This window comes from Botryllus schlosseri, chromosome 4 (genome assembly GCF_051294905.1).
Source record: "Botryllus schlosseri isolate E-star chromosome 4, Bs_hap1, whole genome shotgun sequence".
NCBI lineage: Eukaryota > Metazoa > Chordata > Ascidiacea > Stolidobranchia > Styelidae > Botryllus > Botryllus schlosseri.
The window spans coordinates 22,927,997-22,940,988 of NC_137239.1; the positions used below are offsets into that span (position 1 = coordinate 22,927,997).

Sequence of the window (12,992 nt, forward strand, 5' to 3'; positions counted from 1 at the left end):
ACTTTCATGGGGTGAACAGAAAATTTTCAAATTTTTTATTATTTATTTTTATATAATAAATAGAAACTTTATTCTCCTGTAGCAAAGCGGTTACTGGCTGGAATTGAACCAAATTTTGTGTGTAGGCTTCAATTAGGTAACCTAACAATTTTATCAAGTAGCCAGTACGATTTGAGAAAAAAGTCATTTTTGAAGAGCCCTAATGTGCAATTGTATATTGAAGTTTTTACATCCGAGAGTCTTCAGGCGCAGGAGGGCGCGCGTGTGATTTTCTCCCGCGCCACCAGTAACTAATCCCGTGATAGTTCTGCAAATACACGTAAACGGTGTTTTTCGCAGAGTTGAAAATTCTCAGCGTTTCCGGAAGATTAGAAATATAATTATAGCTACTCAATGTTTTCCACGTTTGATCAGATTTAAAATTACTGAATTCGCAAAGGAACTACGGCAAAAAACAGATTCATTTCATATAAATCCTGAGCTCGTTCTCATAAGCAGGAGAATGGCCAATGTCTGTACTCCAATTTCAGGAAACATTTCAGGAAAATCAGAAATTAGACTATATGATTAATATTACAGCAAAGGAACGTTTCGCGAATTAGTTTACCGACATTTGCGATAACAACTACAAGTCTGGTTTGTCCTATCGTGTCAGAAAGCGTCGCTTGTTATGCGTGTGTGCTTCCTTTGTCGGGCCATTTCGTGACTAGTGCTGCTGAACTATTCGGTTTAAAACCTGGTAGGTTTTTGCGAGCCGCGGGCGGCCGTGTTAAAGTCGTCGATATAAAACTACGTTCACTGTTGTGATAGAATACTCGGATGCCCGTGTTTGTTTACTTTGAGATGGACGAGATCTATTTTCGCGGCGCGCTCGTACGATCGTAGAGAGAGACGTCTGCCTTTTTTTGTAGGCGCATTAGCCAGAGTGCTGTTAGCGCCGTCTGATCACTGTGAGTCAGGCTGCCGCGTAGACAGCACGCTGGACTTTAGCGTTGAGGGTTCAGCACGCCATGTAGTGCGCTGCAGAGTGCGGATTTAGTACAAAACTGTAGGCTGATTTCGTTGTCATGACAGCTCAGACCTACTTTGACATCACAATCGAGTGAAATGATCAGTTATCCCTGATTCTCTGCTTGCCTAGATATTATATTAGAAATTGTAGCGGCTGCTTGGCCTTGGTTTTATAACTCCGGTATCGTTACCGAGGATTACTGCTGTTACGCGGAATATTAAAAAAAGGAAAACAAATGACAATGTTGGACCAACTGCTGCAGATTTTATCGCCGCAAAATGATAAGATGAAGAAAAGCGGGTGCAATAATAATAATGTTAAAAAGAGTAAAATACGGTAAGTTGGGAGCTTTCGGGTGCGCTTGGTGCGTTGTAGCGCCGTTGTATATCAACCCTAAGTGAACGCAAGGTTTTGTAACAGCAGCACTAGTTGTATGTTGCTAGTAAGCTACTTGTTTGACAGTAATGTTTAAAATAGGTATAACTCTGGATATTGTGCTGTCTAAAATGGCGTCGCTTAAACTTACGTTATGGTATTGAGCATGTAAAATTTCGAAATATTGGTATAAAGGCGCTAAAACTAGAATATCATCAAAATTTGTCAGAATGCTTAGCGATTTGCGTGCAGCTCGCATTTCTGCCACTTGCATCGCACTTGTGAATGTATTGAAGACTCGATGCAAGTCGAATGTTGTAAATTGTAATGCGAGCGCTTTCCTGTTGACGCTCGCACTACGGGATTTCGCGGTATTGGCCCGAATTTGTCGGTTAACAATTAAAGAGCTTGGGTGTTGGCCACCGTGAACAGAGTCGCGCGATATTTGCTCCGCAAATCGCAGATACCCGCTCGATCTGTTGTAGCTGTGTAACAATGTGGTCTCGTGACCAGTATGATTAGCGTCATCAATTGAACCAGAAAACATGCGACCGCATACACCGATTTTGTAACAAATTAACCTTCACCCAGTGCCGTTCGCAAAGGCGCCTGTGTTATTTAGTCGTTGGCTTGGCGTAGGTTTGTTGACTGTTTGTAAGACTGATTGATTGGAATTAGAGGCAGAAATGTTTACATATTACATCCTTCCAGCGCAGCGGTGATAAGTATTGACTAGGTTTCTGTAATATGTTTATTGCTATTATGCTGTTATCACCAGCGGCAATGCCACTGGCAATTAATATTGCGATATAGCAATCGCGTCGATAGAGGCAGTAAAAACACAGCCACATGTCTCTGTTCGTGTCTCTACGTGTTAGAAGTGCCATGTCGTGGATATCCACGATTTAATTGCGCGGAAACCGTTGGATTATTTAAACGGTCAGTCGAATACGAGATTGCTAGTGAACTTGTGACAAGGGAAGAGTCATTCTTTGTACCACTCCGTAACTTGATATTTGATGGACTCACAGAGCGATTATGTCACATACTTGATTTTGATGCAATTTGTAAGTGGTAGTGCAGCGCCCGTCGACGGTGCCGTCATATTATGACGCAGCGAATCACGCCACTTTTGTGCGATTGTCATTCTCACTCGATACCGATACGCGCTTGCTGAAAGCACTGGCACTGTCAATTGTAATCGCCTTTTGTCTTGCGAAATCCGGATCGGCCCGGACTGTCAAGCGTTTTATACCTTTCGTAACCTTATCTAACCGGGTCGTGAGAGCTTGTTAAAAGAGAATTTACGACTGCGCCGTTTTGACCTCTCAATGTACCCGTGCCGTACGCTATTTTTACATCATAGCCTTTTATGGAGACAGGCCCGCGACCCCGTTAAGTTTCACAGGCTGTGTATATCTGTGTTTTCCCCGCCTACATGGTTGATGTTAGGCTTTTTTTTTGTCGGTAGGCCTAATTCGGGTTTGTCCTAAATATTCAAGCCTATCCCGCGGAATTGCGTTTTCGGCTGCTAGCTTTGAAGGTGAATATTTGAATAATCACCAAGCCTATATTTAGACCTCGTGGCATTTTCCTGCCGCAGTATTCGCCCGGGTTGGTGGAGGTTTTATGCGTTTTATGAATGCACGTCTGCCGCGCGTGTATACCAATTCGTAATGCCGATGATATCCAGTTCCGTTTTCATTATGTTCGCGCTATCATTTAGCGCTGTGCCATTTGACTCACGCTGCTAAACGCGTGACGCCATTCGGTTATGGTGGCTTAACCGCGATTAGACTGATAGGCGGTCGGTTAGGTAGGATGTAGCATGATTTCGTGCTGTCGTGTATAGGTATGGAGCGGTTTTCGTTTATGAGGTAAAACGATTGAGTTATACGAAGTCGTAATCATGTCGGCTCTTGGCTGTGGGTATTATTTGCGTTTGGTTGCTGATTTCGACTCTGTCTTAGCAACGGTCGATTATTTACCCGCTGTTTCGACGCCAGCTTGTTGGATAACAAATGCTGATGTCCGATTTCGAAATGCTTCCATGGGTATTCAACACGCTATTGTACACATCCCCGGCTATAATTACGAGCGCCTAAAATAGCGGGCGCGAAATTACGGTATTCGGGAGAGGTAGATTATGTTGAATCCAAGGTAGCACTTTGCTGGTGGTATTTGAGGTCGAATGTAATTCCGTGTTCAGAAGGATTTCGATGATTATGCTCATCTGAAAAAGCAACTGAAATAAATTGGGACTGAAGTATGTGAAACAGAAATGTCTTTCGTTCCTGATAGTGAATTGCCTCACAAATTATTTTGCCTTGCTGTAATATCTTGGTGACAATTGATCTATTAATACCTTAATTTTATGTTCTATCCAATTTCACAACCGGCATTTGGTAAAGGCGTCGTGTCATCTACAACGTTTTTAGAAGTAATATTTGATGGATGAAGTATAGTGCATTTTCCTTCACCTAGTGTTTCGCTAGATGAAGATATTTCCTCATTGACTATATCTTCGTTTCATTTGCAGAAAAAACAAAAAGCCAAAGCCAGTGGTGAAGGAAGAACAACCGTATCTGAATCCAGATTTAACCCGTCCCACGCCAGAAAATATTTGCCTACATCAAGTGGTGCAGTTACCGCCGAAAATTGACCAGAGGGAGTGGGTAGCAACACAAGGTGAGATTGTGCGCGTTTATGTAGTTGAATTTTCTGACTAGACCTTCAACTTGCGCCTATCAACAGTTAATTGATGGCAATATAATCGTGATTAGGTAATGGTCCTGATAATCATCAAAAAGTCAACAAAATCGTAATTTTTGACCTGGATAGCCATCTCAACACGCTCTTTTCCCATTGTAACTACTAGATTACCATATGAAACACTAATTCAGTTGTATTATTGCAAATTTTCTGTTCAAAACTTCTTGGCTGTGATAGACAACGGATTTTGTGACTTGCATGTATTTTTGAAATATTTTTGCCGACACTATAGTATTATAACAAATCAGTCTCCAAGTCGGAAGTAAGATCTTGAGTCTCTTCTGAGTAATACACACACATTCGGTCCGTTTATTAGCAAATCGAGCTCTGTTCTATTCTTGGTTGACACTGTATTGTCCTTTGATATGGCGTGGCGTTACAGTGGGTTACTGACAGCTAGTCTTTTGTGTGGTTCAACTGAAAGCCTGGTCTGTTTACCGTCCTTTGTGCCTTGTATATTGTCTTTGCGGATTTGGTTTGGCTTAGTGGAAGTGATGGTTCCATAGTAGGCTATGTCTCTAACTTTTTTGATTGGTTGTCAGAGATTGGAAGCCTCCCCTCTCTCGCTGTAACAGTAGATAAGCTGTTCTTGGTAGTTAGACTTGTTTTATGTGATCTTTGAAATGATGGATTGTGCCAAATGGTTTTTAGGTGAAAATGCAAGATATTTTCAACAATATGACCCAGGCTGAGATAACTCACCCGTCAATTGTGAGGGTCTGGTCCTATTCTGAATTTCTCAAGAATCCAGACTCCGACTGTTTGAATATTTTATGCTTAGATCCAAATAATACCTAAATCTAGGAATCCATTTTGTTCGAGTCCCAATCCAGATTCATGCTTACCAGCATGTCATCCTAGGTTAATCCCATATCACCAGTAGTATGGTGACAATGTAATGACGGTTCTGAGGGATGGGCTACTATGATTTGCATCCAGACTTTTTCAATGAAACCCATAGACTGCTTTATGGTTTATAAAGGCTTTGGTTATGTGTAGGATATGACTCACGATCCATATCACATCTCTCATAGAACATGGACGCATTTCACCATACTAAAACTGGTGACCAATATCCTGGGCATTGTTATATTTCCATAGTACGGTGTCAACGCAGCTAAGTCTGTAGTCAGTGGGATGTTGTATTTTCTTTTGTGCCGAAATGATACGGAATCTTTGGTTGCTATTCAAAAGTGTTGATTGCAATGGTTTCAAGCTATATAGAACTAGGAAGAAGTTCGTATTCGGTTACTGCCATGTCTAGTCAGGGATAGTTGATCCTTTCTGTATCCCCTGATTTTTTTAGTATCATGTTACACCGACCGTTGTTCTATCTATTTTGTTATCGTTGTCTCGTTTCTATCTTGAATCGAGCAACACTATTGTCAAACTGATAATGGCTCAAACCCCGTGACATAATGGGTCTGGTATTTTTGACGGGATACATGGTCCCACGTTCTAGCATATTCCACGAGTTTTTCTATCACATACCTTGCACGGTCGCCTTGCCTTGTTTGAGGAAATTAATCTTACTGAGAATAGCAATTGATGAGGTTCTCATCAGCTCTACAATTCCTGTAATTGGATTTGACTCGATTCTTCTAGTGGATATAGATTTTTTATTGCATTGTATGATTTGTATTGGACTTTAGTTCACTTGTTCTTAGTAACAAATCAGTTATTGCCACTTTTGTTAAGTATTAGTAGAAGATCTGGGTCATCTTGAATCTAGTGTCTTATATATTGAAAATTTTAGTATGATAGGCCTAGTCAGTATGACTGCTGTTCTGATGACAGAAATTGATGCGGCCAATCGTATCCTTTTCTATTTCTAAATATGTGTGCCCCTTTTCCCATATACATTACATTCAAATTTGGGATATGATGAAATGGACCCGCATGGCTTCCTTGGAAACAATATTGCCAGACTAAGCCGTATTCTTCCTATTGATTTCCAACAGTCTGATGCAGACATATTTTGCGGCGGCTTCGTTAATTATTCATTCGCCAAGGTTGCTGCGAGTGTAGGTCCCGGTGTTTTGTCTTGTGCTGTTGATGCAATTGAAATTGACATTCGTGGGTTTGACGATCACTAGATCATTACAACTGTGTAAGATTGCTCAAAGTTTTTGATACCTGATTCTCAACTTCAGGGATAATTGGTGCCTTAATTTTAATGTGCGTGACTTGCGAATAATGTTGGTTTGTACAAAATTTTCTTGGAAATTCGACTTGTTTTCACTGTCTGATCAGTGGAATCTGATGATTGCTTCGAATGAGTGTAGCACAGATAATGAATTCTTCTATTGACATGCTAGTCAATTTATTCATTAAATTATCAAGCATATGACATTCTCAATTCACCTGTTTCAAACTATTTTTCGCTACGCCACAAAATTTTGTCTGATGTTGGTTTTGTATCTATTTTTACCTTTGATTATGAGGTACTCGAATGTAGCAGTGTTCTAGCTGTCTCAAATCGCACAATCAACAAATTGTTGCAGCATAACCCTGTTGAAGAATCTACTTCCAATCAAATTGTTGGTGTGCAGTCATTTTATCCTCATGGTAATGTAATTCAGTGCAAGATTGAAATCAATACAATACCCTATACCTTGTACATAAAGCGCTTTATTTCGGATAAAAAAAAAGTAGTTTGCACTTTCTCATTTATTAATTATACATTTCCAGCCTAGTGTTTGCGATGGGTGCGCATAAATATAAATCGATCCTGTAAATCCTGTGATGCAGATTCTCTCTGTCTGCGATTTTTACGAGGTCTTCTTCTTTTCCAGTGATTTCATTATTCCACAATATCAACCTCGAATATGGTACTATGTCCGAGTTCTGCACAGCCGACACGTGTCCTACTATGCAAGGTGCAGGTCAAATGTAAGATTTCTCATTTTTTGACACTGCGTTTTTTTACAGTTGTATAACATGCGTCATTTTACAGACAATATTTGTGGCTCGACGACAGGGGGAAGAAGTTGAAATGCACAGCTCCGCAATATATCGATTACGTAATGACTTATTGTCAGAAGTGTGTCAGCAACGAAAAATTATTCCCCACCAAATATGGTAAGATTTCGATTTGCTAATAGACTGCTAACTTTTTTATTCTACCTGTTACGCTTCCCTACTTTTTCACTAATCAGGCATAGAATGTGAGGTTATTTCTTGTGCTTGAAATTCCTGTGGTTCGGCCCATATTGCAGTTGTTAGTACCTATCCGACATTTTTGCTACTCTACCAGGCGATGTACTCTTTTTGTCATCTGAATTAACTTCTCCCTATATCATGTATTTCGTTATACTTGAAATCAGTTTTCAACCGCCTGGCTCATGCTTGGGTTTTTCTAAAATGACCCGATTGACGATTCACTTATTTTCTCCATGCTGATTAGTCTGGAGTTTTGGGAGAAAATGTCGGTTCAAGTTGTTCAACGTGAGCGATAAGCGGATGCATTGAGTTAGTTTGCCTGTCTCTTAATTGAGACCGATGGGACCAGTCTCCTTCTCTATGCTTGTTCAATTCATCAATACTGATTAGTCTGTCTGTAAAACAGTCCAATCCATTCTTCAGTTTGTGTTTTTGCGTGAAGCGTTTCGTTACCCCTTTTTCAAGCTTGTACGTAGTCGACCCCGACAGTTTGATCCTGTGTTTTGCGCTGTGTGATTCATGCGATGTTCCCCATGACGTCGATTGCCACGTCAATTATGCCGGGAAGCTGACTGTTCGTGAAATTTTTTTTTTTTCAACATGCAGAGATGGCTGTGTGTTGGTGCATTCTATATTCAAGTCAAATTTCTAGCGCAATGAGATATACAAGGTCATAAATAATATGACATTGAGTTTAATGTGATATCAATGGAGGTACTACTTGTTAGCTCGGGTAATCTAAAAGAAGTAGGTCTGTAAATTTCTACTCGATTACAAGTAGAAGTAACAAAAACATGTCAAAGCTACAAGTCAAAGTAGAAATGAAGGTGTGAAAAGTTCTAAGTAGATTCGGACAAGGGTTCGCTCACTTTCAGTAGATAATCTGAGGAGATTACCGTAGAAGTTGCAAACCCTGCTTTGTTACTAACAATAACTAACGACTCTGCAAATAGGTGCATTTTCGTTTACCATTACTTCTCACTCGTAAAATAAACGATTCGTGCATGCCCCAACAGTACCTAAAACTTTGAACACAATCCAAAGCTTATCAAGTAGTTTTACTTTGACAAACTGTTGGGTAGTAGTGGAAGTGATAGAAGGGTTCACTGGAGGTGAATCTGAAGGCTCACACCCGACTCATGGCAGATGGCGCAATAATTTTCAGTAAATATTCCTTCTTGCAATCCTTTTGTTTTGTGTGAAAATCATGTACTTATGGTCTTGTCCTTTTAACACTTGTTGTCGACGCGCTAGTATTCTACACTAAATGTATTCGACCTACTAGATTTTTGTTACTCGGGCGAACATTTGGGGTTCGCCGAATGCTTGCAGATTAACGTAAGCCGTAAACTTGTTGGTCATGGTTAAGACCCACTGGTTTAATCATTCATACTGAGTCGACTTCGTGATGATCGGCAATGGAATCGAAAGCCTAGCACTCTCAGCTCCGACACTTGATTTTGCCCTAAAACCATCTGTAGTCTGAACTATCGCTTTTTTCAGCGCAAACCTTTGGCGAGACGTTCTACGGCGACATCTCTAAAGTGCTCCGTTTCCTATTCCACGTCCTCTCGCACATGTACTCCGCCCATTTCGCGCAGCTCCACAAGTTCGCATTGCACGGACATCTCAACATCATATTCATGCATTTCGTGTTACTCGTCAAAGAGTTTGGGCTATTGGACGATAAGGAACTAGAACCTCTGAAGGATCTTATCGCGCTGATGCAGATTTCGAAAAGCAAACGCGTTGAGGAACCGGCACGCAGCTCGGACTCGTCTCCGTCTACGTCTGGCAAATCGAAGAGCCCTTTATCTCCCGGTAACGCCGGGCCGCAGACTTATAACACTTTTTCGTCGGGGCAGTATTCGTCCAGTTTTGGGCGTAGTAACGGGATGGTGTCCGGCTCGAACAGCTACGTGGCTTCGTAGAACTAGGCCCACGCGGGGTTGTACCCGACTGTGGTTCGTTTGGGTTTTATTTTCAAAAAACCCTGGCCCCTACGGGGCCGATGTGTGGCCCTGGTGCTAATTCGGACAAGTCTGGCGAGGTTCGGGTCTAGCGTGCTATGTTGTCCGCGTTGAGAAGTGCTCCCTGAGAAGAACACAATTGATGATGCGAAACATTGTAAACTTTCAACATTTATTGAAGATGGTCGTAGGATACTCTTCTCAATGTAGATAAGGCGCGTTAGATCCTACGTTTCTGTACCCTGTCCTGGTCTGTCCGTGTCTCGGCCGTCCCTCGTACAACGTGGGCCGGAAACGTTCTGCCGCGTGGCGCTGCCGAACCCCCGCAGTGTATGACGCACGCTGCGCTGGCAGGACGAAGCAAAAGTATCGGTCGCGGTTGCGATTTGATTCTGGGTTTGTTTACGGAATTACACAGCGTTACCGCGATTTCTTGCTGGGCGCGCTTTTTATGCACACGCGCCCCTATTATTAGCCCGGCGCCCTGGGACAATCCAACGCGGACGAATATTAAGTTATATTATTTATGCAGTAGCCGATCTTGTTGTTTCGAGCGGACCGGCGTCTTCCAGTTTTCCAAGCCCGCGCGAACTCTGAAACCATAGAAAAACTGCGATTTAGAGAGATGTACCCTTGCCTGCATCTTACCGATGTTGCTCTGTCCAGAGAATTGGTTATTTTGCCGTAAGTTTCTAGCAATTTTTTGAAATTCTCTACACGCATTGTTTTTTCCGAGCCTGACAAACTATTTATGAAAGTGATATTCTAACGGCGATATATTGTCCTTTTCCTGCTGGTAATCTATCTGTATCCATTTGACACGAGAGGTTTGATTATTCGGCGGTTTGGGATAATGGCTGCCTGAATTTGTCGAACCTTAAGCCTGACAAAACGAGTCGAATTTACGACTGGGTTTTTCCGTATTGATCCCGCGATTTGCAAGACTAAATTTCATGACAAGTTGTTCACTGCCATCGACTCGAGTGATTTGACTGGACTCTGGTGCGATAGACTTTGACGGCTGTTGCACTTTGCTTGCTGGTAAGGACGGAGTCCGTTTCAATGCTATACACTTTTAACGCCCGCTCTCTATAAAGTTAACCCGTCGTTTAGAATGCAGCGCTGTTTCTGTCGATTTTTACGCTACTTGCTTTTTCCTTATTACGATTCCGTATTGTTTAGTCATTCTTCATTTAGGTGACGTATCAATGGAAGCACTGTCAACGGAATGGGCGTTGTGTTTTTGTGAATGACTGGGGGACGCGTTAGGGACTTGACGGTTAGACGAGATTCTTGAGCGTTAGATAAGGAGTAGGCTACTTCCTGGGGCTGGAAGGCACAGATCGGTACGATTGTGTGTAAATTCCGGTTTTAGTAGGAAGGAGGAACGTTGCTGCATAGCATCGGGCATTATTTCGTCGAAAGAAGACGTGACTCCTGTTTTCTACTCAACACGACCGAGTAGGGCTGGGCATGGGCACAGAGATTCGAGTCGAGCTGTAAAACACAATTTTTGCTAGTATTGAAATTATACGCTCCTCGCCACTGAAAGCTAATTCATCAACGAGAAGTGTAGTTTCGATTCAATTTTCCACTGTGAAAGCCTTGAAAGCTTGATTGGCCATACCGCAGCATACGAAACAGTACAAAGAAAGCTACGGACGTTACTGGAAATAACACTTTTCTGGAGTCATGATCATCCCACAGCATTGTCACAGAGTGCAACGAAAACGGTGTGGTCGAAAAATAACAAATAATCGTAATGTGATGAGTAACAGGCATTATATTCTTTGTGGTGGCATAAAAGGTACATATTTGAAATTGACATATTACATTCTGTTATGACGTCATAATGAGTGACACTAGACTCGAAGCACAATACGTGAATTAGAATCGAACCACGTGCTAGATAAGGGGCGGGCAACAGAAGGCCCGCGGACAGTTTCCCGTCTTAGTTGATAATGTGGCCCGGTGTCCGGTCAATACCACGGAAACCAATACCGAGAATGGACATTACCAAGAATGCGTGCGAGAGTGGAGCTTATACGCATAAGTTCGTAGAAGCGAGAAGACTTGCATTATCGGCATTTACGATGAACTCAACCCTAATGAATTGATGTCTTGGTAAATTTGAGGTACCAGGCTTATCGAACGCCTTGAAGTCTTAATTAAGGATTGCACCATGTGTTGATTGGTCAGAGAGAAGCAGACATGGCGGCGCCTGTATGACAATGGTGTTCTCAAATCCTCGTTGTCTTCGTGATTATCGGTAAGAAATGGCTTTGAAATGACATCGCCGTCGTTACAATTAGGGCTGGGCAAAATCGAGTACCTGAGTGATTCGATTCTGAATCCCGCATTATGCGTCGAGTATCACTCAATATGACGTCATAACAGAATTCAATGTGTCAAAGTTCAAATATGTACCCTTTATGTCAACACAAAGGAACATAATGCCTGCTATCCGTCACATTAAAGATACTTTGGTATTTTTTCGACCATACCGATTTCATTGCACTTCTTGACAATGTTCATTGTTCAGGGATGATCATGACTTCAGAAATGTGTCATTTCCAGTAACGTTCGTAGCTCTGTACTACGTCTCGTATGCTGCGACACGGCCAATCAAGGTTTCAAGTCTGCTTTAGTGGAAAATAGTATCGAACCTATAATTCTCGTTAGTAAATTAACTTGCAGTTGCGAGGAGCCGATAATTTCAGTACTCGAAAAAAATCGACTTTTATTACTCGACTCGAATAATTAAAATTAATACTCGATTCAGATTCGAGTACTCGAATCATTGTGCCCACCCCTAGTTACAATACATTCATTACATGCGATTTATTCCTTGTATATGGGGATAAATGGGCGAATAATCTATCGATTCAGCTATCCGACCCGCCAAGATACTTAATTTTCCTACATCCGACCCGCCGACTGGAGAAGTTGCACGCGTTTCTAATGCACGCCCAAGAATGAAAGAAAATAATCTAAAATCTTGGTATAGGCCAGGCTATATATTCTGCAGATGGCAGAATTCATGGCCATCATTAATACCTGATTCTAGCGTGATCTAATCGATCTGGAGACGTACTGCGTTATGCGGCCCAGAAAGCGTGATCGTGATCGTTGTTTTCACGATATTCAAAAATAACTTCTTTTCGGATTCCAGCCATTCACTGATTAAATTGTCAGGTTACCCTAAAAAACGCTGCACACCAAATTTGGTTCAATTCTAACGAGAGCCGATTCAAATTTTTAAATCAAGGATAATCCCAGAATTATCAACGAAAAACTAGAATAAGACCGCTTCTATACTAGTTGGAATTGAGCCATATTTGTTCTGCATTGTCTTTTGTGACAACTCAACAATTTCACGGAGTTGACAGAAAAATTTGAGAATATTTTTTAAAAATTTTTCCTAATAAATCAAAACTTTTAATTGGCTCTGCGGCGGCTTATACTTGTTAAAATTGAACCAAATTTGGTGTGCAGCATTTCATAGGGTAACCTGAAAATTTTATCAGTGAATGGCTGGAATCCGAAAAAAGTTACTTTGGAACAACCCTAATGCACAATCGAAGTGGCAGTTATTTTCGTAGATTAGCCTTCATTACGTTGTTAGCGGTTAGCTGACGTCAATTCTTAAAAAAAAGCTTTTTATGAAGGGTAGGCCTATCATCCAACCTTTAAAAGCACAT

At 41.5% G+C, this 12,992-nt stretch overlaps 1 protein-coding gene across 5 annotated transcripts in view; it reads left to right on the forward strand.

Moving 5' to 3' along the window:
* LOC145438277 (MOB kinase activator 2-like) overlaps positions 1-10,520 on the forward strand; it is a 60,214-nt gene extending 49,694 nt beyond the window's left edge. For 3 of the 5 annotated variants that reach the window (XM_080315670.1, XM_080315666.1, XM_080315668.1), the window contains 4 exons: positions 3,927-4,075; positions 6,955-7,051; positions 7,116-7,240; positions 8,825-10,520. In XM_080315670.1, coding sequence (XP_080171796.1) covers positions 3,927-4,075; positions 6,955-7,051; positions 7,116-7,240; positions 8,825-9,252 — 799 coding nt within the window. In that variant the 3' untranslated portion in view covers positions 9,253-10,520. Of the gene's footprint in view, positions 1-776; positions 1,349-2,988; positions 3,265-3,926; positions 4,076-6,954; positions 7,052-7,115; positions 7,241-8,824 lie in introns of those variants that run through there. The other 2 variants (XM_080315667.1, XM_080315669.1) reach the window with 2 other exon arrangements.
* Positions 10,521-12,992: the final 2,472 nt, after the last annotated feature.